Source organism: Dromaius novaehollandiae, chromosome 1 (genome assembly GCF_036370855.1).
Source record: "Dromaius novaehollandiae isolate bDroNov1 chromosome 1, bDroNov1.hap1, whole genome shotgun sequence".
NCBI lineage: Eukaryota > Metazoa > Chordata > Aves > Casuariiformes > Dromaiidae > Dromaius > Dromaius novaehollandiae.
Window position 1 is genome coordinate 121523237 of NC_088098.1, and position 27544 is coordinate 121550780.

The 27544-nt window shown below is 42.1% G+C and overlaps 1 protein-coding gene across 1 annotated transcript in view; it reads left to right on the forward strand.

Annotated features, from left to right (window-relative positions):
• Window positions 1-18432: 18432 nt before the first annotated feature.
• Window positions 18433-27544, forward strand: part of UMODL1 (uromodulin like 1) — a 43110-nt gene continuing 33998 nt past the window's right edge. Inside the window, exons 1-6 of the mRNA XM_026121592.2 lie at window positions 18433-18534; window positions 21136-21328; window positions 22261-22401; window positions 23175-23294; window positions 25063-25317; window positions 26929-27041. Of these exons, the coding sequence (XP_025977377.2) occupies window positions 18454-18534; window positions 21136-21328; window positions 22261-22401; window positions 23175-23294; window positions 25063-25317; window positions 26929-27041 (903 nt within the window). The 5' untranslated portion in view covers window positions 18433-18453. The remainder of the gene's footprint in view (window positions 18535-21135; window positions 21329-22260; window positions 22402-23174; window positions 23295-25062; window positions 25318-26928; window positions 27042-27544) is intronic.

Consider the following 27544-nt stretch of genomic DNA (forward strand, 5'->3'; position numbering starts at 1 on the left):
GCAGTTTTTCCATGGGGGACCTAAGATAATACCTAACTGAAGGGAATAAGGTAAAAAAAAGACCAAAAGTCTGTCTATGAAATACACCAATGGTTACTAAAAATATAATTTTATGTAACTAACCATGCATATCAAGGTGGGTAGTTTTTCAAAATGATTGATAAATCTGTCTAGCTTCCTTGCAGGAGACTCTGTTTTGAGCTGTGATTAGTAAGCACAACTCGTTACAGCAACTGCAGTGAGATAAAGAGCATGTGCTGCTGCCTGGGATGCAGGGCATCATCTTAAACTTTCTGCAGTGCAAGACTATGTCTGAAAGATTTGAAAGTGATTGTAAAGGCACAGGATGCATGCTTAATTGTCTCTCTGAATGGTGTCTTCTGATATCTGTATTGTTGAAAATCTAAGTTGCTGCGTGCTTAAAAGATTATAACACTGAAAAAATGATATGAATCAGAAACCCAAATACTTTGCAAATTATAGGATAAATCCTAAAATACACAGACTTTTTTTAAATCAATTTCTTGTTTAGATTAAACCCTTACTGACTTTACTTAGAGTTTTGTTTGAATAGGGGTTTCTGCATATGTATATAAGATCCATTTCATTCACTATTGCAACACAGTTGTAACTTCTTGTTAATTGCCTCACACAGAATATAAGCCTGCTACAGCCACCAGCCATAGGACTGTGCTGTTGATATGCAAAGTTTTATCCATGTTCTTTAATAGTCATAAAGCTGGGCATGTACTTAAGTCTTTTAGAATATTAGTCCTCTAATATATGGTATGGAGGATCTTACTTCAGTTATAGAGGCCCTCAGTGATGAAGACATTTGTTTCATAGCCAACTCTGGAAAGCAGCAGCTGTTTTAGACATATGGCAACAGCATCCAGCTATTTAGACTAGTGAGTGCGAGACCCCAGATGCAATCTAATTCAGATGCCAGTCTGGAATTACCTGTATTTGAATTTGGCCAGGATGCACTATTCTTGCAGAATGTTCCAAGTAATTTCTAAGGACAAGAGATCATTTTTGTTAGTGCTGGCTGAAAATTTTCAATCAAATTGTTTTTTTCCCAGAAAATTTGGATTGTTCATTCAAAAAAAGATAAAAGGCCATGAAGAGAAATACTTCTATTTACAAACTGTGCTTCACTGACTGAAGTCCTTTTTATAGGTAGGATTTTCCAATCAGATTGCATCTTCTGCAAAGTCCATGGCCTGGGCCTCTCATAGTGCCTCCCTGTGCTAACAGGAGATGTAAATGATGCAGCCTAACTAGACATACTGGTGCATGCAGGAGAAGAGGAGCTGAGGTACACATTCTACTGAGGCATAACAGCGGTGTTTCCAAAACAAAAAAAATATATAATTTTTCAGTTGAAATTTCTCCTATACCCATTTTCACCAAAAACATTTTCAATGGAAGTTTGGGCAAATCTTTATTTTCTTTTTTTTTTCTTCCCCCAATGAGCTTCATGTTTTATCTTCCAGACAAAAGGGACAGCTCATAAGTGCCTCAACGCTACTTGGAGCTCTGGCTCAGCCCTCACTCAGATGATCTGAGCCATCCACCGACTCCCCTGTAGGCCCTGCATGTTCTCCAGGGGCCTAACCCTCTTAGCTTGCGAGTGCTGATAAGGTGTGCCTTACTGCCTGACAGTGTTTTACAGAAGTGATGTGGCTGATACCCTGAAAATACACAAATGAGATAATTTGCAGTTCTGACTCCCTTTCATCTGCCTTTCCCTTTAATGCCTATGAATTTGTCTGTGATATTGTTATATGTATTAAGTACTGGTCTGAACTTGTTCAGTCAGCTCCAGGAAACGCACCTGTGATTTTCCATACATCAGTATGAACTCTTCATAAAATATCATATTGTGTTTACTCCTTTTCTTTGTATAAGTCAAGCAATGCTGCATTGAGGTAACTGTCCTGTATTGTAAAGCTGCAAGTACCTTTCTCTTAGGAATCTGCCTTTCTGATTTACATGAGGAAGAGAAAGGGATTTTGGTTTTTCAAATATACCGATACATGCTCTGCCTAATAAATGTTCTTGTTTGCTTAGCATTGCTGTAGTTTATATTTTGCCAAAATTGAAATGAAATGAGGAGCAGAATGAGAACAGATAGTGAAACAGCTCAAATTCAGGAAAAATCATTTACAGATAATCTGCTTGCTTTTACTCTTAGTCAGTTTGTTTTTGAGGTACAGGATTAACCTTCCGGACCTAAATATAGTATCACCTGATGTGTGGACAGAAACAAAATTCAACATATATATATAAATGACAGCTGAGGTATATACTAATCTGGCTCCTGGCTATTAGGTATTCAAGGTGCAAGAGGGAGGAAGTGCTCAGAAGGATAAAAATGGACTAAACCAGCAATTTTGAAATGCATTTTTCTCACAGTGACTGAGGGTGGGCCAAGCAGAGCAGGTAGAAGAGGCGTGTTCCTTGGGGAAGGCACAAAGGAGAGTGCACCAGCAAAATTCCCGCTGGAGCCTACTTGTTTTTGTTTCTAGTAGTTATCACCCATCTGCAAAAGGCAAGAACAAAGCAGCTTTTTCCCTATTCCAAAAGCCTGAAGTAAAGACAATTGAGCCTGACTGCATTGGAAACAAAGCAAGAAGAAGGGCTCTTGTCCAGCATGGCTGATAAAATGGCGAGGATCACTGTTATTTCTATACTCATCCTCTGGGCAGCCACACGTCAGGGAAGGGGAAATGAAATTACAGGTGAGTGATGGAAACCCTGTCAGAGAACCATGGCTGTTATGTAGGATAGCTTAGTTTGGATGTGAGATATCTCTTTATTGGAAATAAAACAACCACAGTGACCTCTCTCTGGAGAGCTAGCAATGTCTCAACAACCATTTAAGAATCCTCTATTGATAATTAAACAAACAAACAAGCAAAAATCTAATCAAGCCAAACACATTTGTCCTCATCTCTTAGTCTTCAGGCAAAAGCCTTGTCATTACCTTTTTGCCAGAAATGAACGAGTAGAATTGCTGCTTTATGTTCAGTAATGTCCAGATTTTTATGGAAAAGCTCTTTAAACTTTTTTAACTTTTTGAGGAAATTATGTATTAATACACCTGGGAAATTTCAGGAGATGCATAAAATGAGGTTGTGGATGACATAATGTTTAACTCTTGTCTATGGTATGGGTTGTAATTGGGAAAAGCTAACCAAATTACTAAGTTGTAACTGCTAAATTAAATCATAACTTTTCTAGTTTAATTTATTTAGATGGGAAAAATTGTGATTTCTGGCTGGTTTTTGTTCTATCTTTTTTAATTAAGTAGTTTTGCAAGTCTCAATTAAAATATGAGACCTTTTTTTAAAGCCTTGCACATATTTCTCAGCTATTCTGTCAAATGCACATTAAAAACAGATATAGCTATAGAATGAGTGTCAGCAGAATCCCCGTTCTGCTAGCATTTAAAGTCAATGGTGTTGACTTTAAAAATAGTTTGGAAAGCCTAGAAAACAAGTCCCTAATCTATATTTTTTTCGTATTTTGGAGCCTTTTCATTTTAAAGCTGAGTTTTAAGCTTCCCTCTATGAGCCTGTTACTTTTAAGGTTACAAAAGTAAACTGCTATAGGTTACCTTTGAGGTTACATCAACGCAAGAGAGGGCCTTGTCTTTGCCTATGGCTGTGCTCAGATGAGAAAGGATTTTGCAGATTCAAACTAACAGTGGCATTTCTGGCACTTGAGCAGCTCTTGTGAGGTTTCCAGAATTGCAACTAAGTCTGTGGCATAAATACTTCCAAGCTTTTACTATTGCTGATTTTTAGATAGCAGGGCTGATTCAGGTTTGACCTTGAATTCTAAGAAGAGTGCTTTAGGAGGCTTTCTTTTCAGCCTCTCCTGTGAACATTTGTTTCTATTAATAAAATGTTTGCTTTAATTGGTTTTGCTGTTGCTTAGCATAATAAAATTTGTATTTTTCCTGCCAGTACTGAAAGCTGGTGGTTCCTGAGATAAAAATGTAAAGTTCAGAGACGACAGGCCTAAGGCCTAACATAGCACTACTAGTATCAGCTGGCTACTTTCTACTTTGCTATTGACTTCCGCTGTGTGTTGATGGAAAAACAGCCAGTGCAGTTTAATTCTGTTTGATAGTGTGGTAATCCCACAGGTGGGGGTAATAAGAACTGAAAGCCAATTTGCTAAAGAGCCCGAACTGATCTAAGCAATGTTGCTCAGGAAGAAACTGCTGTCAGTAAATAACTGAACTCTGTGAGCGTCAAAGCTACCTTTAGACTAGATGGGAGTGATGAATGACAGTAAGGTTGGTGGTAGTGCTGCATCTTATCCTGTCACCCTTAGTCTTATCTTTTTCAGAGAGTGTATCTTTGTACCACCATAGTGATATATTAAATCTGCTCTTTTGGCTTTGGTGGCTTCATTCTATACCTAGTATTGTTGTTTAAGTATGAAATATGATTTCATATCTGCTCTGACAGCTGTTGTTTCTAATTTTAAACTGTGTCTAATTCTGTATCATTTTACTCTGTTTCATACCTGTATGTGCATTGCACATTGCTGTGAAGCCTCAGCCCATTCAGCTGAGTGTGGAATTTTTACCTTTTCAGTGCAATGTCCTTGCTGTAGCCTCAACTCTGCATTGAGACATGTATCTTTGATATTCTCCGTACTCGCTTGCTCTCTTTGAATTCCTGCATTGCTTTAGCTATGCTGTGATATGAGTTCTGGTGAAATGGAGGAATAATACTGACAAGGAGTCAGGCTACACAGTTTTCTCTTATAGCCCTACCCCATCCTAACATGACTTTATACTTTAGCACGCCAGCTCCTTAATACTATACTTTTTCTTTCTTATTTCCATAGAACAAAAGTTGTTCTACTTCTTCCACCTTCCTTGATCACCAGCAGGTGTTTGTGTACATTCTTCAGATAAAGGCTAGATCCAAAATGATTTCGATACTGTTTCCATCCTAGTTTGGGTATTTAGCCATTGAGGTCCAAAACTGTGGCCCAGCCTCTCAGCCCTTTCCCTTCCAGCCACAGCTTTAACCCTGGAAGCACTTTATGTTCCACCATTATCTTACTCTCTGGAAGCAATCAAGATTGGGAAGGACCCTGATATGCTTTGGTGCACACTTCCAGTGCTGGCCTAGTCTGGATAGGGTGAAGCATTATTGTATCTATCTCGCATATATAAGCCTGATCAGGGTCCAGAAACAATTTTTTGTTTGTTTGTTTTTCCATGCCTACATGTCTAGAAGCATTTGCTGGGGTAGATATTCTCAGAGCACTCCTAACAAGTACCAAGGGAATGCTTTACAAGATGCAATGATGGCTACCTGTTTCTTCTAAGGCACTGCCTTGCGTTTTAGGTGAAATGGTAATCAATCATATGCATTGGATAAAAACAGCCTTTGACCTCTCATTTCTGATCTGGAACCTAGAGTTATTCTCTTGCCCCTCTCCCAGAGTGGTACCTTCAATACCAGGCATGGGGAGGCCAGCTTACTTTCTGTGGCTCACTTATGTCCCACAGCTGGGTACAGGTTTTTGTGATCACTTTAACCTTCCATCCTGGCCATCAGGTTTCTCTCCTGTGTCAGACAAGGTACAGGTTTGAGCCCCTTGGCTTGAGAAAAGCCATGTCCCCACTTCCTGCTGCTCACACCCATCTCCCTTGACTCTGTTCTTAAGGAAAAAGCACAACCCTAGTGCTTTTTAATGAGAGGCCTTTAAGCTGCTGTCTCTGGAGCTAGCCTCAGGCACCAGACAGAGGTGCCTTTCCTGAGGTTGGGGAGGAGGAAGAAGCAGGCGGTGGGATTTCAGGATATGCCCTTATTCCCGATGTTCTCCTGCTGACCTCTTCTCAGCAGCAGCATGTGGTTCTCTGGACCCTGCTGGGAGGTCTCTAGCTCTCCCTGCGCTCTCCGCAGTGCTCCTGGAAAGGTGCAGCGAGTGACGGCTGCGCCCTAAGGGCTGGGGAACTGGGAGCCGAGGGGAAACTGTGGCTGGGAGGGCTGGGGCCCCACCAGCTGGGGCCATCCTGCAGCACCCCAGCGAGGGAGCGGGGCAGGATGGAGATCAAGGGCAGGCTCAACCAGGAGGTGAGATCACCAGGCAAGTTCGCGGTGACCAGGCGGGGCTGAGGCCAAGCTGGGAGGTCAGTCTGCAGGTCAGGGCAAGGACTGGCACCAGTGGTCACCAGGCATTTCTGTGGGGCTGGGCCAAGACTTGGCTGGGTGGTCGCTGACAGTTGGGGTTGGGGGGGGGGCCGCAAGTGGGCAGGGGCACTGCTGTGGCATCACAGGGCAGTGACTGATGGCCCCAGCTGGGCTGAGATGGGGCCGGGGCTGGCTGGGAGGAAGTCTAGGGTGGGGGGACAGGGACAGTGAGGGCTGCTAGGGCCCCCAGGGCCTGAGAGCCCCTTGGCATCTAACACTGCCTTTTGCCCCAGGACAGAGGGCACTCAGCACAACTGCCCACAGCCAGAGCAAGGTGCACTGTGGCCCACTAGCACCATTGCCCCGGGGTGAGGGGGCACCTCACCCACACCTTGCTCCATGTGAGGCTCTGTGGCCTCAGGACTGCTCAGCAGTGCCCATGGAAACAGAGCCAGGGTCCAGGTGGAAACAGGGAAGGGCAGGGTGTGTGGAGCTCTGGGGCTGGTGCAAGTGGGAGGCACTAGCACCCTTTTACCTAGGAAATGGGGGGAAGGGGTGGGGATGCTAATGGATAATGGGGAAAGGCTGAAGCCCACAAGTGCTTGCCATGTTGTATCCACTGTTTTCTGATCCAAATCTATTTTCCATCATGGCCTTTGAACTTCTAAGGCAGGGGATGTTTTTCAGGTTGTTCTTATTCAAACAGTTGCTAAGATTAAGGCTGGAGGAAGACCTTTTAGGTCACTCAGTTGAGTTGGCTTCAGGACCCCGTTGTGGCCTATGGTATTTGTCCTTGTACTACAAAATGGATTTTCCTGTTCAAAACACTTTATATCAGTCCTGTTCAAATTCTGCCTGTATCTTTTATTTAACTGGAAATGAAAGCGATTGATTCCCAAGCACCTGATTTCTTTAAATTGTTTTGTGCATATTTCATCTTCTCTGATTCCCTAAGCTGTAAATATTTTAATTGCGTTTGTTGTATATACTATGTTAGCTTCAGTCTATCTGTTGACTGTCTCTAGTCCCTAAGAGCCCTCAAAAATAACAATCCTGCCTTAGCTGAATCCCTGCATCTGCTTCACATTTATCCTTATTAAAGTTCCTTTTACTTCATCTAAAGGACAATATAGACCTTTTTAATTCTATCCCATCTCTTTCCCAAATGGGACACAGGGCGACTCAGCTGCTCCAGCTTGTTTAATACCTCCTCGGAAGATAAACTGTTGTCAGCGACATGACTGTAGGTTGCTCACAGCTCATTCTTTTACTCCACCTTTTTTTTGTTTGTTTAACTGCTCCTGTTCAGGTACTTTCAGTTTGGTACATGCTTTATTTGAAACTAGTTTGCTTTATGTTAAATCTACCCTCATCATTGCTGGTTTCAGAGCTTAGAAATTGAGTCTCATTCTCAGACCTGCTTAAAATTATGTAGCTAATGAGCTTACCACTGATTCATTTAAACTGAAGTCAGTGAACCACAGCAGCTCTCAGAGGACCTGGTCTAACATTGCCTTTTACAAATGTAGACAGGCAACACAGAAGCTCCAGTAATATCTTTTTTGTCAGATACCTGAAAGTGCCCCCCAATGACATCTGACTACCTAGTTTTAGCCTACAGAAATGTCTAAAAGATGTCTTCTTCCAAACATCTACTGTTCTCATCTGCCTGTAAGTCACCCATCCTTCGTTGCATTTATAGTCAGGGGAGAAAGACAGGCACTTCAATGGCCTGAGCTTGGGGTGGACGTCTGAAATACTTGGATGACTCTGACTTAGACGTGCCTATTCCTCTCCACTCTTTATAGAGACAGTTTAAGCTGCTGAACTTAGATACAGATAACTGTGTGGTAGAAAGCTGAAGTAGCAAATATAAACCTTACTTCTATTGTCCCTAACTAAAAATATACTATGCTTTTTTCCCCCAATTTTTGTGTTTTCTATGTTTCTGATAACCCTTCCTCAGGTAACTCTAGAAACTCTTAGTCCATGAGCATGTATGTGAAGTTTGGAGCATGTCTACTAATTTCCTCTACACTTATTTGAATTAAATTGCCCTTTTTATGCTTTATACCTGAAGGCACTGAGAGCTATTTCAATTTTCTCCCAGTCTTCATCCCTTTATGACTGAAATCATGCATATGATGAGCAGTCACTACTAATTTTTTCTCCTGTCCACTTTCTGAAGTGACATTCTTCCTGACATCAGCTTTCCTAGAAATCATTCATTCGTGTTGGTTCTGTTGCTGTTATCTTATAGCAGTTTTTTTAACTAGACACTGCAGGGACCTTATGCTGTGGGATGAAGAGTTAGTACCGATCACTTTCTTTTCTGCTTTTTTTCCCCCAGAAAAAGGCCTCTCTTTGCTAGGCTATCATCTGTGCAACTATAGCCTGACCAGAAATGTGTTTAAAATGGTTGCCTATCAAAAGTCTTATGAGAAAAACACTTCCTGCGGAGGATGGATTCCATGGATGGTTTGTCCCCGGACATACTATAAAACGCAGTATCACACTGTTGAAGTCCCTGAGACCATGAATCTTACAGATTGTTGTGAAGGATATGAACAAGTTGGACTTTACTGCTCTTTGGGTAAGTTTTAGTCAGATTAACAGTTGAAATGAGTGCTTCTGCTGGAAGGTGATTCACTTAAACTGAGACTGAGGTTTAATTCAGTTCTGGGCAATAGGTAAAATCAGTGAGTCTACAAAAAAACTACAGTAAACTTGATCCAAAATGTTGAGGTATAGACATGAGAGACTAATGCTTCTGATTCACAGGACTCTGCCTGTTTGTCCCTCTTTCTCACAGATTCACCAGAGAATCAAAGTTCTAGATGAGCATGAAGAAGGCATTTACTTGTTTCCCATATGAGGGCTCATTACTTGTCCTGGTTCAGTCCAATATGTGTGGCCAAGTGCAGTAACTCACGTAGCCTTGCCTCGTGCTGTGTCTGCTCTGGGTGAGGTTTCATTTACAGTAAGAGCTTGACTTGGAGCAGGGTCAGTTTCTGGACTGCTCACCTAGTTTGGGTGTTGAGTTCAAACAACTCATGGCCTCAGGGCAAATTGGAACCATACACTTTCCTATCAAAACTATATCAGGGCCCATTCCAGGGCTTCCTTGGTTACCCAGAGCCGTGTTTACATGAAGGGCTAGAAACTGGTGAACCCTTTAGCAGACCTGATCTAACTTTTGAGCTTTTGACAAGACTCCTTACTTAGGAAAAGGTAATAATTTTTGACTTGAGCTGGAACTTTTTTCCCCTTCTCCTATCAAGGCTCTTTGTTGCCAACAGTCAATTCCTAATTTTTAGCACAATTCCTGAGAGTCACAGGTAGAAGTGATTCCTTGGGGAAAATGGCTGAAAGCCTCCAAGGACTTTCCAATGGGTTCCTATGACAAAGTGCCTCTGGCTATTGGTTTGCTGGGCAAGGTGCATTGGTATAAGCCAACTTTTTTCGAGTAGAAGTAAAATGGTGCAAAAGGTTTGCACGAGTCCCTTTTGGCAAAAGAGAAATTTATTTGGCTTTGAGTCCTTTAAGAATATCTGTAATCAAGTAAAAATCATGCTTGAAAAAGATTGTTCAGGTAGCATTTTGTGCTGGATTGTCTGTATTTGTCTCAGAAGATGATTCAAGTTATACTCATGCAACCTGCTTTTATGGACAAAATCATATGCTTTTAAGCTGAACAGGCATCCTGGGTTAGCTGGGTAAGCAGTGGATGGTTCCAGCATCCAGAAAAATTCTGTAGGACATAATTTTGTCTCATATTTTCAGTACGACACTGTATTTTCTCCATTTCCCCTTTTCAAGTTATCGTCCTAGGAATTTACATAGTATCAACAACATAACAAAAGATCAAAAAGGAAAGGTCCCTGGCCCTGCTTGAGTGACTCAATTCTATGGGAATGTCCCCAAAGCTGCTCCTGCTCCTGCATCAGATCACATAACTTGACATGGGCGGGTATGAGCCATATGTCTTGTCATGTGATCTGTCAAGAAGAATGTGTTCATCCTACTCTGAAGTTGCTTCAGTACATTGGAAAATGAACCTCCAAACAGCCTTTCCAAGTTGTTTTCTCAGTAATTGCTAATAGAATATTGTTTTAGGAGGAAAAAGCTTTTAACAGGAAGACTGAAACACAGAAGTGGTCCTTGTGTTTTATTCATTTTTAAAATGATTTGGTAGGGAAAAAGAATAAAAGCATAATTAGGCACACATCATCCCTCATTTATTGTTTCCTGCTATTGTTTTGTTCCTGTGGCTGTTGCTAAATGTCAACCAGGGCAAAATTTGACCCGCAGGTTACAGTATTTCCAGGCAGTCTTGTCAGACTGGCAAAAGACCGACTATTGATAATACATATTTTTCAAGCAGCAATTCCAGGTTGGTGAAAATCTCCAGGGGATCTAATTCATGTTCAATAGTCACTTCAGTAAGATCTTTTTAATATACATGCATGTGTGCACATTTGTACTATAAATAAATTAATCAAATGGCAAGGCTGAGAAGCAGTTGGAGAAAACTGCTTTTTTAATTCTGTAGCACAAGAGAATATCAGTGGCAGCCAAATGTTGAAGAGTGACTAGCAAGTTAGGCTTATCTATTTGAATGAGAAACTCCATGCTTGGTTACACATAAAAATTTTTTTTGCTAGTATAATTATATGCATTTTAGAAGCATCTCTAGCAAACGTGGAAGCTTGAGAGGTGTCTATGAGTTTATTTCATCCAATCCTAAAAGTCTACTGCAAAGGTTAACTTTGGAATTTCAAATTTAATTTGCCACATTGTTGATATGCACTCTGGGCAGGTTTGTTCATGAAATACTGTGATCATCCTGACTCTTTTCCTGTCAAACTTAATTTGGGAATAATTTAAACCATCAAAGGATTCATATGGTTTCTAGGTGATTTCTCTGTTTAGATTATTCCAGTATCTTTGCTTTTCAGGCCATTAGTCATAAATTCTGTGATTAGTAATGCACTGTCTAGACACAGTCTTAAATAAATGATGAAAAGAGGAAACTGGAACTGCTGAAATTACTGCACGGTGTGCTGTTGAACTACTGTTATTTTATTCTTGATGTTATCCATGCTGGCATTCTCTCCATCGTACTAGGAGCCGAAAGGTCAGCGTGACCTTTCACAATAACCTGTTTCTGGCCACTTCCTCACCTTTTCTTCTTGGAAGGAATCATTTACCCCTGCATGGGATATAACAGGCCCTGCTTTTCTTATTTCTTTACTGTTGGGGCAAAAATATCTATATAGTATTTCCCACTAGTTAGTTGCCTGTTGATCCATTAGGATAGTTTTAAACACACACAGACACACAGGGAAAGTACTTTAACTTTTTAAAATTAAGATTGCAAAGTTAAGTATCTAAAAGTTAGGAAATGCTAGGGTTAATTCTAAAGTTAGAGTTAAATAAATACAGTTTTTGTTCACTCTCTGTGTGCCTATGCATGCAGGTTTTTTTTTTTTAATTACCTGTTCCTCCGCTGCCTTGCCCCGAGGATCACATTCCCATGCCATGCTCAGAGATGATGGAAGCCCTTCTGATGAGCTTCCCAGCAATGCCTCTCTCTGGCCTCTGCGTTCGCTCTGTGGTTGAGTGCTCTGCTAAGCCTATCTCTGAAGAGAGAATTATTTATCACCTCTTGAGGTAAATCCTGGGGTGATTCACAAACAGTAATTTATCTTCACAAAGTCTGTGTGAAGGGAGGGAGGTCCTCTGTCTTACAGCTGAGAAACTGAGCTGCAGAGAGATTCAGATCAAATAATTGTGTGTGGCTTCTTTGAGACATCGAGGGTATGATCCTTCTTCAGGGCACTTAGTGCTGCCTTTAACAACTGTATGTGTTTGGAGTGTAGAGCCCAGTGTCTTCGACAGTGACTATGAGGAATCCCACATTTGCTAAGCAGATCCCAGGGCTGCAGGTCAGGTTCCCCAAGCCTGCAAAACCCATATATCTGAAATACTGTTATGAGTTTGCTGTAAGTGACTTTCTCAGCATCTTGCAGGAATTCTTTTAGGCAGAGACAGGGTCTACTTCTCCAGGCTAGTTTTCCATTGCCTGAATCAGTAGCATGGTTACTTCTCTTCTTGTTGGCTCATTTGCCACCCACCTTCCATAATACTGCGTAAGATGAAACAGGAGAGCTACAGGCAAGAGGCTTGCTCCTTATTTGCCTATCTATTGTCTATCCCTGTTTGATCCCCAGCCAGCAAACAAAAGTGTGTGTGATGAAGGCTGGTGCTGGCTGGCACATGTATACGAACAGGGTGAAATAAGAAGGTTCAGACAACTTTAATCCTGGAATTCCTTAATTTGAGAGCGCTTGATTTGCAAAGTTAGACCACTCTTCAATCAGAGTATGTTTTGCGTGTAAAACTTTCTACGGTTTTCGGAAAACCAACTGTAAAGTAAAAAGGCATTCTTTTTGGGTGCCCAAGTAGCTCCTCAGCAGAGCCAGGACCTTTCCAATTCTGTGTGCACACCTTTCCATGCAGGGTCTAACTGGAGTGGCTGGGAAGAGCAGCATGGCTCTCTTCCCTGCCAAGGCCACGGCCAGAGAGCAAGGGGATGCAGTCATTGACAGAGGTGCTAGGTATTTGTTGATGGAGCAGGAAGAGTAAGGCTCAGGACCCACTCTGGCTTTTGGAGGCAAGAGTGTTTTGGTGGGTTTAGGTGCTTTATCTATCCCAGACCTGACTTGTTCTCCTCTTCCTCCGATGATGTGTCCCTCTGCTTATGCAGCCCCTCCTGGTTCCCAGCCCCTCATCCCTAGGTCTCTTCAATCCCAGTTTCCCAGCACGGCCTGTCCCATGTCTTCTCTTTCAGCTCTCTCCGATCCATCTCTCCCTGGCTCTAATCCACGCTTCTCCCCTTGCTGGGTCACTGTCCCAGTCCCTCTCCACAGACTCTGCAGACAGTCTCTTTTCCCCTATCACCCCTTCGTTGCCTGCTGGTTCCTATATGCCCTGCCAGTGTCTGTTCTCTTCTTCAGCTCCTAGCCAGAGCTGCCCTACTTTCTCTTTCTGCTGACAGTGTGCTGATTGCATGTCCTACACGTTTCACCTGGCTGTCCCTCCTGTGCTATCATGTGTCCTCTCCTCTGGGGCTTTCATTTCCTCCTCCTTCCCAGATTCTCTCTTACCTTCTTTCTCCCCATCAGTTTGGAGTCCTGTTTCACCCCTAGCCTGCGTCTCTGCATCTCATGACCCTCTCCTCAGGCAGCCCTTGCTCTGGGGCCAGGTCCACTGGGCATAGTGGGCACCTTCCTCCTCCATGGCCCCGGATCGAGCAGCATCCCCATGGAATGAGAAGGTACAAAGTGCCTCTTGGAGTCAGGCCAGCCTCACCCAGAAGTTTGAGTCTGGCACACCCCCATGGTGAGCTCAGGAGCCTGGCCCCACTGTAGGCCTGGTGCTTCCCACTCCCCCAGAAGCCACAGAAACAGGATGATGGCTGTAGGAGGGTGTATCCCTGCTTATTCCCTTTGGTGTCTGCTTATGGACCTGCTGCCCAGGAATTTGTCTAGTCCCCTTTTGAGTCTGCTGATGCTGTCTGCCTTCACACCCTCCTGTGGCAATAACTTACAGAAGTTCACTCCCCTTTGGGTAAAGAAGGACATGGTTTTACCCATTTTAGACCGATTGCCTGCTGTTGTGGGCTCTGCTGAATACCATTCCACTTTTACCTTATCCTCTGCCTTCATGATTTTGTAAACCTCGATCACATCCCCCTCAGCCTTCTCCATGCCACCGTGACAAGTCCCAGCCTTTTCAGTCTTTCCTTGCAAGTTATCTGCTGTGTTCCTGTCATAAGCTCAATTACCCACTCCATGCCTTTCCATACTGTGTTAAGCTCAGGGGGAGCTGCAGTGCCCAGAGCTGGATGTGAGCTGAGGGCAGTCCACAGGCCCCTGCCAGCTTCTGCTCCCGTTGCGGGAGTGAATGTCTGCCTGGCTGTGCTGCCAGTGGTGAACCCTTTGGAGGAGGTAGTTGCTAAATTTCAAGAAGTTTCTTCTGAGCATGCACAGACTGTTTTTATGTTTCAAAGGCCACGTAGCTCTGTTGTCCAACAGCTGCATCCTTGCCAAATTTCAGCCCTTGGCTCCTGAATGTGTTCTGGTGAATGATATGACTTTTCATAGGAAAAGGCATCAAGTATTTTGTCAGACACTGAACCAGCACATCCTGACACTGCCCTCTATCCTGATTAAGCCCTGCATGGACCCTAAGGATGGAGAATTTCTATTGGAGCCTTGAAACAGCGTCCTGTAACGAAAACTACCAGACTGCTTTTGTAACAGGCTTTGCCAGAAGCTTTTTCTATAATATAGGTTTGCTTCTACCTTCTGATGCCTAAGACAAATGCAGGATTTTTGTCCTTAGCTGTGCTGCACCCTTTGGGTGAAAACTGGCCGCTCTGGGTGAAAGGAGAGAGAGGAAGGGAGGTGACTGTTGAACAAATTGTATCCCCCAGCATCTGTCTCCTAGGAGATCCCCCAGTTTTGTGGTCACATCGCACACTGCGGCTGTTGTATGGATAGGCTTGTAACTGAGCTTTTGGTTGCTAGGCAGTGGATGCTGCATTTCTACTTCTCTAAGTTTATGCAAATAATGAAGGAGAAAAATCTATGCTTTATCTGACTGATGGAGGTGTTTGTCAGCTTGCTCCCTGATGCTTACAGTGTTACTTGGCAGATGGCTTAGCTCTGGGTGACTGTCCCCAAGATGATCGAAGTAGAGAGCCTGAATTGAATTTCAAAGTGCATCTGGTATGATGAGGCAGAAATGTGATGTGAATCCATCTCTGTTTCCGCTGATGTAAAAATGATGACCTTTATGTTTTAGATAAATGGGTAGTGTGGCACTCGGCCAGGATCCAGTAGTGTTTTCTGAGATTGCATGTGACTCTTAAATTCTTTATATCACAATTCAACATGCTAAAAAAAAAAAAAAAAAAAAAAAAGACCTGAAAGACCTGTGTGCAAAAAGCTGTTTTGAACCCCAAACCTGCTTGAACTGAATCTCGGAGCTGGAGGGGTTTGGATGCCCGAGTCCAGCTTACCAGAATTCACTTTGTAGAGAATATTGATGAAAAAATAACACAGAGAAATCCCCTGGTGTCAGTCTCCGTGCAAGGTCCCAGTGAGAGAGGCTCCCTGGCTTGGAGAGTTTGCCAGAGGCAGTTGGCACAGGGTTCATTTCTCAGCCTTTTCCCCAGCATCACGTGGAAGCAAACTGGTTAAGCAATTTGCTCAGGGACATGAAGCTGGTCTGTTGCAGAACTGGGAACTGGCCTTGCGGTCTGAGCACAGTGCCCTGCTCACACAGCCCATTGCCCTGGCGAGCCTCCTGCCTCCAAACCTCCCTCCCTCTTTGGGAGATTAACATGGAGCAACTGCACGAGCCTGGGCATGTGTAGAAGAATCATTCAGGAGTGATTAAGGCTATATCACAAATTATTGGGGCTTTAGACTAGAAATCAGGAAGAGGTTTTCTAGCAGCAGGATCTGTTTCGGAGAATGATCTGCAGTGCCAGCCCCTCAGACGCTTCCCAAGATACCTGAGCCAAAAGCAGAGGCTGCTGGTCTGTGCTGGCAAGCAGAATACGTGTGGGGACTTGCTGGACTCAGAAGTAACTTCCGTTGAATTGTACAGGGTTGGGCTTTTTTGTTTTATTTTGTTTTGTTTTGTTTTAGCCTGTCACTACAGGCCTGGGTCTATGATGCAAAATGAACATTAGGTAGCAGGGCAAATCTTGCAAGATGTAAGGGAGTCAGCTTTTCATCAGGGCTGGGGGGTGCTCCTTACTCACTTTCAAAAGCTCTTGTGTGTCTAATGCTACCTCTACTTGAATGATGCTCGCAGCCTTGTTAAAGGCTCATTGACAGTATATGCCCAAAATATATGCACAGAGCATACCAAATATAATCGGAAATATAGAAAATAGTGTGGGAAAGGCACTGGCCCATGTATTCTGGGCCCAAATCTTTAAAATTGCATGTGCAAATAAAATGCCTGCTGCTGAGAGGTCTTATATCTCAGTGCCTTCACTGGTCTCCAGCTTGTGGGTTCCGGCAGGTTTTCCAGCAGAGCTGCGGACCCCTATCACTAAAGTAAGCTTGCCTTTCTTAATTACTTTTCGGAGAACCTTAACAAGTAGACCATGGACCCCAAGGAAGACACAAACATAGGCTCAAAACCACTTATTTCAGTGGACTATCTCTTTATGCAAATATGACTGCATGTCCATTTGCAGAAATGGCTGCAAATTCTGTGTGCTGAGTTTGCATGCTTAATTTTGATCTTGATCCCTGAGTTGTAAATTGAACTGGGGATTCGCAGTACTGAAAATGAGATCTGTTACGGAGTTTGCTAAAAAGCCAAGGCGCTCTGTTTGCAATAGGCTCCAGTCTGCTGTGGATTGGCAGAGACGGGGACCTGGAATGTGCATGTGCCAGCACATTGCATAATTTAGTTTAAATCTTGACTAATCAAGATCATTTGCCAGTTTGCAAAGGTTACTTTGCTGAGGCAAAAAGTCATAGATTCAATATTCCCTTCCATTTCTCAGAAACACTAGTTTTACTTTTATTCAGAGCCTTGGGATAACAGAAATTGAAAACCCATGGAAATTGTCATTTCATGATAGATTTGTAGTTTGCTCTAATTTTTTATAGACCTTTCATCTGCAGTTGACTGACTTTATTATGAGAAATGCGTTTCTCCATTAGAACCTGTTTCTATAGCAAGAATCATCTTCATTTTTCTCCTGACTGACTTAATTGCCCAGTAAATAGATTGAGAGTTTATAAGACCAAAGAGCTATAGGCACAAAATGAATAGAAAAGAGAAGAGAAATTTTTATGCCAGTTGGAAAGAATAGAGCTGAGCATTACTTAGTGCTATATTTGAGAGAGCGGGTGAAGGTGATGTTTGTAGAACTTAAATATATTTTTTCTTTTCCTCTGGAGAAGAGTAGGTGTTGGTATTGAGCAAGGACCACTGTTTACAGTTGGCTCAGGAAGCAGAAACCACCTGCCTTTGCTACCCTTTCTGCAGGGTCATCTGCCATGGGTTAGCGACCTCATGGGATGCATGGCTTATCAGCCAAGGGGATGCTGTCAGGTTAAAGACCATGAGCTAAATTCTACTCTCCTGTCCTTGTGTGTAACCCATTTAATTGTAACTGAGAACAGCATTTATCTCAGTTCTTGTGTAACATCTTTGATTATTATAACTAAAGGTTAACTTTTTTGCAACAAAAGGTTAAAGAAAATCTCCTGAATTCTAGCTTAGATATTACTTGTTTGTTTTGATCATTATATTTTATTTGGATTAGTCATAGCTTACATCAGGTACATTTTCTGATTTTCTGAATTTTGCAGTGCTTCAATTTCTTCATATTTAGAAACTGTATATATATATTTATGCACACACACTCATTTATGGAAAATTGTAAGTTCAAAATTTCTGTAACAACTGTCATGAACAAGAGAAAATTCTGATAGCATTTACACTTTTGAAATGAAATAATGGTTGCTGTTTTCTCCCCATGAAAACCTCAGAACAGACACACTTTTAGAATGAGGAGGAGGCGTTTGTTATAAATTCAACACCACAGTTTTATGGAAACAATGTTCTATATTTTTGCTCTCAGAAATGTTTTTGTTACTTAGCACTCAATAGATCCAGTGTATTTGCCTCAAGACCTGGTGTTTGTCCAATGGAGAACATGGAAACATATGATTATCCTTGCACGTTTGATACTGAATGTCCAGGGCTTAAAAAATGCTGCAACTCATCCAAAGGAGCAGGCTGTGTGGATCCAGTGCCAGAGGGTATGCTACTGATAAATTCAAAACTGCTTCTAATACAAAAATATGCTTTATTTTTGCTTCTGAGGATGGGAGTGGGCAGAGCAACCGTCACCATAGCTCTTCGTAAGACAAATATAGATATCTGTTTTGGATCAGTTCCAGGATATTCAGTTTCAGTATCTGAACCTGCGAGCCCTGAATAGCAGGTGCTATAGGTCCGGTGGACCTTGCTCAAGTTCTTCTAGCTAGTGATGCTGTCTGCAGCATATGGTAAACATAGCAGTAGCTGGTGGTTTTATGTGGGCCCTTCAAAATTTCAAATTTAAACCTGGCTTCAGTTTCTCAGGGCCTTCCTATAGCTCTGAACTGAGACATCAGACCTCAGATGATTTGGCTGTTTAATTTTGTTCATTTCAGAAAGAATATTCTGGTACAATGTGACAATGCTTGTTAAAATGGATTTTAGTGAATTAATCAGAGTGGATCCCCACCTTTTGAATCATTCACGCCTGTTACACTCCATGGTATGTACAAATAAAAATGTTCTTGTGTGTTGTTCTTTGCATCAGCATTTCTGTTACTCAGTAACCAGTAATGGCTTCAGTTTGGAAAGGATCTCATAGTTCTCTGTGCTGGGGATAATCTTGCTATCTAGTTGCTCCCCCTTTGTTCTGCAAGATAATTGTTTTTGGCCCTAATATATTCCTATTAACTAAATGTCAACTTCATCCTCAAGAACCTCAAGTAATGTTGATTTAACAGCTTCTTTAGTAAATTTTTCAGGTCTCTGCCGAGAGGAATTTAAAGTTTTCACATTCTAAAATATAATTTTTCTCCTGCTTAAGTGATGCCTGCTTCAGCTCAGTTCAGTTCTGGGTCTGTGACATAAGACAGGGTTGGGATTTCAAGACCTGCAAAGTGTGATGTTTTCCAATAAGGAGTTTTGAGCTGAACTTTTCAAGAGACAAATCTGATCTATGAAATTGGGATCTACATGCAAGGTGAATTGTGCAAGGCTAGACATTTCCCTGTCAAAATCTAGGAATATGGTGTGGGACTGTCTCTGGATCAAAGGTATTTCATTTTCATTCTTACTATAGCAAGTGGTGCTCTGTGAGACAGCAGTGTATTTCTTTTTCTGTAGGACCAAGGCTCTGCCTCGTGCATAGATTAGCAGTGACCATGGTAACTGTGTGTGTATAGTCACATTACAGTAGCACAATATGTATCTTAGTATCCCAGCTACAACAGATAAGAAGAGGCTGAGGCAAGCATCTCCGGAGGATGGTCTGTCTATAGGGAGAACCAGGCCACAGACTAAAGCAGTGTTCAGACAAGGTGGCTTTTTCTGTCCATAGGGTGGTATTTAGGAAGTGGATTGATGAACTAGGACAAAGACACCAAACCATAAACTTCATGCATTTTCCTAGTACATGTCACCATTTCATGGAGAAAACCAGGCTTGGATGTGGTCCCGGAAAGGTACCCAAAAGGGAAGTTCCCTATTACCCTCCACTTTCATTTCTGCTCCTCCTCAGTTTCCAGCTGAGAGTGAGCAAGTAGCAAAGGATACCCCTCTTCCACCATAGTCTAGCCCTGATGGGCAGGAGAACAGAAATGATAGCAGTAACATGGGGATTTTGTATGAATTTAGTTCTTCCTCCTGCCTAAATTCCTCCTCACCATATACTAAAAAACCCCCAAACCCTGGTCCTGTCCTGTTGGGGTAAGGAGTAGAGGGCAGTAATCAACCAAGACTTACCTATCCTAGTCTCAAGGAAGCTATGGCAAAACATCAAACACTCAAAAGAAAACACCAAAAGGAGTCTTTGCAAGGAACTTTTTCCTCAAAAGAATGTCTTCCAGGCCCTGTCTGCTCCAATGACTCCTCTTCCAATGCTCAGCTGGTCTCAGTGTCCCTTCTCTGATTTGTGACTTGTGGTTATGAGGACTTAATCAGTCTCACTGTCTCTCTCCATAGCTTTTAGTCCCAGTCTCCTTGCTCAGTCTGTTGTTCCCCCCCCCCCCCCCTTTTTTTTAATATTAATTTTGCCAGCACTAGGATTTTTCTCGCTCCCTTTAGCTCTCATTCCTTCATCTACATTCTATTTTCAGGCTCCTCCTTTCCTTCTTTTTTGGCCTCTCTCTTACTCCTTGTGTTCCCATCAGTGCACTTGCTCTATTATATTCCCTGAACACCAGTTAAAACTGCAAGGGGAAAGGCAGTGCTCTGTGTTCACAGCTCTGTTGCTTGCTCTCAGGACAACGCAGCTGAGGATTGAAATTGTAAGGAAAGTCCTAAGGAGCCACTGGAAAAGCTGAGTTACTCGGTGTGGTTCAGAGCTCTAAGAGGCTGAAGCATGCCTGGAGACGATGGACAGAAATCTAACTTTTCAGTGAATTTGAACTTGGACAAACATGGTCACATTTTCCTAGGAAGAAGAAAACCCGCAATCCTAACGCAAGTCAGTCTGCACACATGCCAAATAGCAAGTTGTTCTTCCTAAACAGGCAGGTGGTGGTAGAGTTTCTTCCACATAATGTCTCTGGAATTCTCTTTATTGACTTTTCATAAGTCCTAATTCTTAGGAACTACTGAATTATTTCATCTGAAGCCTTCAACAACCAGAAGGAAAAAAAATCAGCCTGAGGCTGACTCCTCCCCTGGAAAACTTGACTTCTCCTGGCCAAACTATGGCAACGTTGAAGGACTCTTTTCAGTTTCTTAAAGTAGGAAGCATTGGACAGCTTTATTACAGGTGCACAAATAGCCTGTCTAAAGTATATTCTGTCTATTGAGATTTTGCTGTTTAAGCATTACATGCGAAAGAGAACATTTCTATATCTTTCTGGGTTACATGCTCCTGTCAAAGCATTTGAGATCTGACATTGCAGCTCCATGCCTTCTGTAGTTTGGCATTGCTGTACTGTAACTCTTTTGTGAAATGCAATAATAAGAAGAACTCTCCTTGCATAAATACAGACCTAGTTTGCTAAGATTTCTGAATCGGTGCTTTCTGCACTCAGTTTATAATGGTAATCATTGCATAGATTATGCCTCATTGGCATACAGTTTTACTGATAAAGAAATGAGATACTGAAGTGTTGGTTCACCTGTTTTCCAGATTACTGGAGCGTTACAGCCCTTGAATGCCTCTGTGTATCATATCCAGAGTAACCATGCAGAAATATATGCTGGGACAGTCGCCTCTCAGGTTCTCACTGGACTGCATCAACAGGCTCCACTAGTGGATGTGTCTTCTTCCTTGAAGGACATTGTGAAGCGTGTGTATGAAGTGATTGACACAGATGTGCAAGGTTGCTATTTATTATAATCCTGTCCTTGGAGGAAGTGTTTTTATCCCTCTTCACTTGGGATTTTATCTGTATGACTATCCACTGGCTTTCAAAAATTTGGTGTGGCAAATCTTGTAAACTTTGCAAATATGTCCCTAAACCTTGCATTATAAAATGAATAGATGGATGTAGTTAGTAATCATTTTGGAGTGAAAAATTCGGAGGGGAATACTTCTGCTTCCTGAATTAAGTTTATTTTCTCCTGATAGCATAGCCCTTCTTTGTACTGAAAAGCAAAGGGGGTTCAAGTCTGTATCACAATCACTAGCTATTTTAAGCAGAAGAGGCTCTTAACAAGAGTGTTTGAGGTATTCTTGGGAAGCAGATATACTCTATTTGTGTAGACTTGTGTTATTTCCAGAAGCTTGCATGAAACAATGAGTATTTATAGTCTGTTAATTACTATTGTGTATTTAAATTTTAGATAAATATTTAAATATGTTGATTTAAATAGATTTAATCTACTTTTTGCTACATAGTTGTTTGAACATTTCCACTCCTGAAATGCATCAACAGCACAGTTTGTCATTACTTCCTACTCTGTGTTTATTTTTGAAAACTCAGTCCAACTTTCAGTGAGACCACTGGGTAGATCTGCCTTCCCCTTCCCCTCATTTTGCTTGTATTTGGATGACACTCTGGAACTGTATAAGAGGGCTGCCACTATTGCCATTTTATTCCAAAGAATCTGAGCAAAAAATGGCAGTTATAACTGAATCAGGGCTTGTTTCAGGGAAGGGCAGCTTTCTGATTTCATTGCACCCATATGAATCTGGAGTTGTTTCAACAAAGTTACTGCAGAATTTATCATATCCAGGGTCTGATCTACATGTATTGCAGATCAATCTTGATATTGCTATCAAGATCTATGTAAGATGTACTCTTCTTCTTAGATGTCAATGAATGTTCCTATGCTGAATTCAATGCTTGTCCTAAGAAAGACACCTGTGTAAATCTGGAGGGTTATTACAGCTGCAACCCTGAGCATGAACATGGTGATGTCAGTCCTCACCAGATGAACACAAGAAAGGAAGGTAAGAAATGTAGGCCTCACCTTGAAAATACTGCGATTGCTTCTGTGGGACTTCGGTCTAGCACAGGAGCTGCCTGAGAGGTGAGGATTTCTGGCATACAGTGCGGCCCATATCGTCCTTTTGGGAAAAGCTGCCATAGTTGTTAGCTATTTCTGATTGAAACATGGTATGTTTATCTCACAGTCCCAGACTGTCTCCCATATCTCACCCTCAGCTGTCCTTACCCACCTGCCCAAATCCCTCTAGCTTCAGACCTTGACTTCTTCTCAGAGCAAGTCTTTCATAGTCAGTACACCACCCCAGTGGCTTGGGGAAATATGATTAATGAAGTTATGTGTACATAAAGTCTCCTTCCTGTTTTGACCGCATGACTACAGCCTGGACTCAGTGGCTGTATAATATCACCTTGAGCTGCCGAACTGTTTCTGAGTTCTCTTTTGGAGGCAGCTGGAGCAGTGGGTGAAATGATTCTTTACAAAGTCCAGCAAAGTATGTAGGCATGTACTTACAGTCTACAGACATCAGTGGGCCTGCTAACAGGCTTACAGAATATGAGATAAATAAGTGTTTTCAGATTCAGTGCTTTAGTTCAAAAACAGTTTTACAGTCCCTTAGCCTCAAATATTAAGATAATGTATTATCATTATACTTATGTGATAATACATCTATTTTCATTTGTATTTATATTACTTCTATTGCTTCAGCTGCTGAAAATGTGAATGGTGTTACTTTGGATTTGCTTTATTAGGCATGCTTTACTGTTTCTCCCTTAGGCATAGTAGCATCTATTCCAAGTGCAGCGTTGGATCCCAGTAACACTAGCAATAGCTCTCAGTCTATAAGTAATTCAACTCTCTTGTCCATGACTAACCAATCTGCTGAGGCTGGATGCTGTAAGTAACCTTGGATTTGAATGAATATTGTCTTGCTTTTAATTCATCACCTCTTTGATCCCTTTTTCCTGAGGCTGGTTGAGCTATGGGAGGATGTTCACAAAAGCTGATGATAGTTTTGGAGTGAATTTCCACTTATGGAAATGGAAAGAAAGAGGGTCCCCCAGTGGGAGATTTGGATCAGGAGCTGTAGTGCTATGAACAGACCACTAGAAAAGGCCTTGTTATCCCAGTGGTTACTGAAGGAAGCTGACCTCCTTGAAGTGGGGTGCCTGTACTGGGCTTCTTGAGCCACTTGTGCCTCTGAGCAGTTCAAATGCAGATCACGTTGTAGGGCTTGTGTTGGATATTCCAAAGCCTCCAACATGAGGTAGAATTCCAGCAAGGGCTGAGTGTTCATCCCTGGTTGGTCCTGGAACAATGTAAGGGAGGATCCAGTACCGGCTGCAAGAGATCCTCCTGGTCACGGCCGCCAGGATGCAGACCTTTTGCCCTGGTGCAGACAAAGCTGTTGATGGGGTACTTGTTCAGACAGGGGGCCTGGCCACAGCCACCCTATGCTGGAGTTAACCTTTGTGAATGAATACTCTCTCTGCTTTGTATTGTAGCTGTCTGAGGGATCATGAAAAGAACAAAAACAAACCCCAATAGATTTGTCTTTATATTGGTGATTTCAGTCCTTTCAGACAAGAGTTATCACAATCCTTTTAACAACATCCTGTTCTTCTTTAGGGAAGAAATAGCTTTAAGGAGTTCTTTGCCTAGTTCACTGAGACAGGCTGGGTATTCTTGATGTCCATCTTTATCCACAACTTCTGATCCAATTTGAAGCTAAAGGAATTAAACTGAAGTCTTCCTAGAGCAGGACAGTATGACTTTGGGACTGTCTGGCAGGAGGCCTGGAAAAAATTCTGTCCTATTAAAATAATTTAAGAAAGCAACCCTTTTTCTTAGACTAACTCTTAGTATAAAAGAATTTAAGTTGTGACGGCAGGATGGCATGGTGTCTAGCTTAGCGTAGGGGCTGATGTTCATCTCACCTGATCCCAGCTGTCTGCAAGAGAGGCGTCTAGTCTGTGGTAACCATCTGTGCTGTATGGTTAGTGGAGAGAGAGAGGCCCTAGTCAAAAGCATTTCATCCCACTGAATATAGACGCCTCCTCCTCCTGCTCTGAGAGGAATCGTCTATGAAGAGTCTTGTCTTTTCCCATTGACATGATGATTGCACTGGGCTGGAGTGGCATAAATAAATAAAATGGTCTCCCCTTCCTCCCCCCAACCCCCAGCCTGTAAAAGCTGGGGTCTGTGTTCTGCTCTGACTTACATGGAAATTGGTGTTCTTTTTCCAGGCATAAATCAAGGCAGTGAATCTCCACCTAAAGATGTGCATTTGATGTTTAAAGTGGCAAGAGGCTAAACAAGTGTGAACATAGGTAGATTACACAGGTTCACTATTTCCAACTTACTTATTTCTGTTGCTTGAGCCTGTAGCTCACTGTCAGATTATCAGTATTACCAGAGGTTCAACACTAATACTTATGGTAAAAGGAGAAAAAAAAAAGAATGAACACTCAATTAATCACTCTAGTGGTTCATGGATGAGGGAACCTCTTACTGTGAGAGTGATGAATCTTTTGTGATGTTATTGAAAGAGAAACTTCCCCTATTGATCGTAGAAGTGCATGTCTATAATGGATTTAGAAGAGCACAGTGTTTTAAGGATGAAATAATGCTTTTTCTTTGATAACTCTCCCTGGGACTGTGGTAGATCCTCCTTCAATTAGAAACCACCGAATCTTCAGCGTTACCAGCAGCAGTTTTGAAATGTCTTGGCACATCACTTCTGCTCTGAACTATACTTTCCAAGTCCAAGTGTTGAAGGACAAGGAGATTGTACAAAACCTGAAGACAGAGGAAATGAAAATGGATGTGTCTGGACTGGAAGCAGGTGTGATGTATTCAGTAGAGCTCAGCTATGAAACATGTGGAAAAAACAGCATCTCCCATCAAAATGTTAAAACAGGTAAATAGCCACTTAAAAATATTCTGTCTCTACACTCACTTGCAGTTCAGCAATGATCCCTTTGGGCCTCCCCAAGCACCATTTCCCACCTCATTTGACATTTTCTCTGTCGCCCACCCCAGCACTTTCACAATCTGGACTACCAGGCAGCAGGGCTTTGGCGTCAGCTGATGAAGCAGTGCTAGAGCTGACTCAGACAATTACAGATATTAGGCTAAGCCAGCATGCACTTTTTCTTGGTCGGCACTGCCTTTTGCTACCACCACTAACCCTTCTCCCATCAGGGTCTTTTTTTCCTGATTGATGGCTGGGGCACGTGAGGAGTCCATTCAACTGGCTGGCCAAGGCTCTGCTGAGCTATTGAAAGTGCTCAGAGGAAGGCCAGATTTTGATGAGTAGTTTGTGAGTGACCAGGATTAAAGTGAATGACAAGAGCTGTGTAAGAAAGCTTGCAGAATAGCTGCATAATTTCATTCAATTAGCCAATGACGTTAGCTCCCTGAGACCCTAATCTGTTGATCAAACATAACTTTGCTTTTTCTTTATACTTAAATTACTTCCTGAGCCTTCATGCAAAAAGAAGTCTCTCTTCATTTTCTTTAAAAAGCAGGCAGTGAACTATTTAATACCTGTCAGCATGGGAATGCTGCTATTTATGTTTATCTGTAAGAGCCTTCCCTTTGATCAGATGAGAGATGACTCCCATTTGGGTCAGCAGGAACTGCCTCTCTTCATGCAGGGAAAGTAGGAGGTCTAGTGCTCAGGGAAACAGGGGGTTGGCCTGCAGAGTATGGAGTCGGAGCCCTTGAAAAAAGAGGTTTTCAAAGACGAGTCCAAAGAGTAACTGCCTCAGATTGTTTATGCAGGTTAAATTGGTTAGAGATTCCTCAGCTCTAGGTTACAGCTGATGTGCTCTGTGCATGATCTGTCTGTGCTCACCAGAGGAAGTGGTATGCACATTTTTTTACCTCTTCAGTTTGGAAATATACTTACTCCCTACACTGCCAGGATCTGGAAGAAAAATTATTGTGACTGATGGACTGAAGATGAGCTGACAGACATTCAACCCTGGATGTAAATCAAATGCAATAGTTATGTAGGGCTAGGTCCACAAGGATATGTGTATACCCAGCTCTCACTCAGTTGGAATTAGCCACGTAAATATCTTTATGGACCTGATGTAAGTACTCAATGTATAGAAGACTCGTAGCAAAAAATTGGCTTCAGTTTCTTGGTTTAATACAACATTCTTTTACCTCTCATATCCCTTCCCTCTCCCTCCCCCCTCCCCTCCCCCCCCAAAAGAGGAGGGGACCTTCTTTTAAATACAAGAGGGGGGTCTTCTTTTAAATACCAGCAATTTTTCTCCCACTATATTTCTCCTACTAGCAACACACTCAGGTCTTGTGCTCTTTGTATATTTTAGTTTAAAACAAATAGTTGCATATCAATTCCAGATTTAAACATTTTATCTTGGGTTGTGCCAAAAACAGGTGAGCTGACACCATATTACTGCTCGCTGTCAGCATTTGGCTATACCTCTGAGATTTTGGTCTAAGTACATCAGTTTTGATGCTTGATCAGCATGTATTTTAAAATTGTGTCCTACAGAGGCCAAGATATTTGGTATCACTATGAGGATCCTGAACTACAACTTCACTGAAGATTTCTATGATGCCAGTAGTTCGGCATATCAAGAATTTTCAAGACTGTTGTTTACAGAGGTAATGTTAAAGTATCATGCGTAATATATATTTTTTAAACTGAAAATGTATGTAATTTAATAGGGGATTTTGTGCACAGCTGAAATATCCCTTGAAAATCATCATATCGCTTCCTGTGACCTGTCTTTATAATTAAAACAAAATCCATCTGACTAAATAGATCAAGCCCTTGATCTTGTTAGCAATGGAGCCAATGGGAATTTTCCCTTACAGAAGAGCAAGGAAGAAAAAAATCAGGCATGCAATAGGGACTCCTTTCCTTGGATCTTTACTTTGGCAATAAACTTGCACTAAATTGACTTGAGGCTTTTTAAATGAATTTTTGAAATGACATTGCTGGCATTCATTTCAGTGCTGTCTTCACAATAAATGTTTCACTGCTCTCAAAGCTCTTTCTTCTTTAAGGAAAAGTGACTGGGTTAGGCTTTCTTCTTAGCTCCATTCATTACATACTCACATATAGCCACTATCAATGCTCAGGTGTAATCAGCCATAAACAAAAC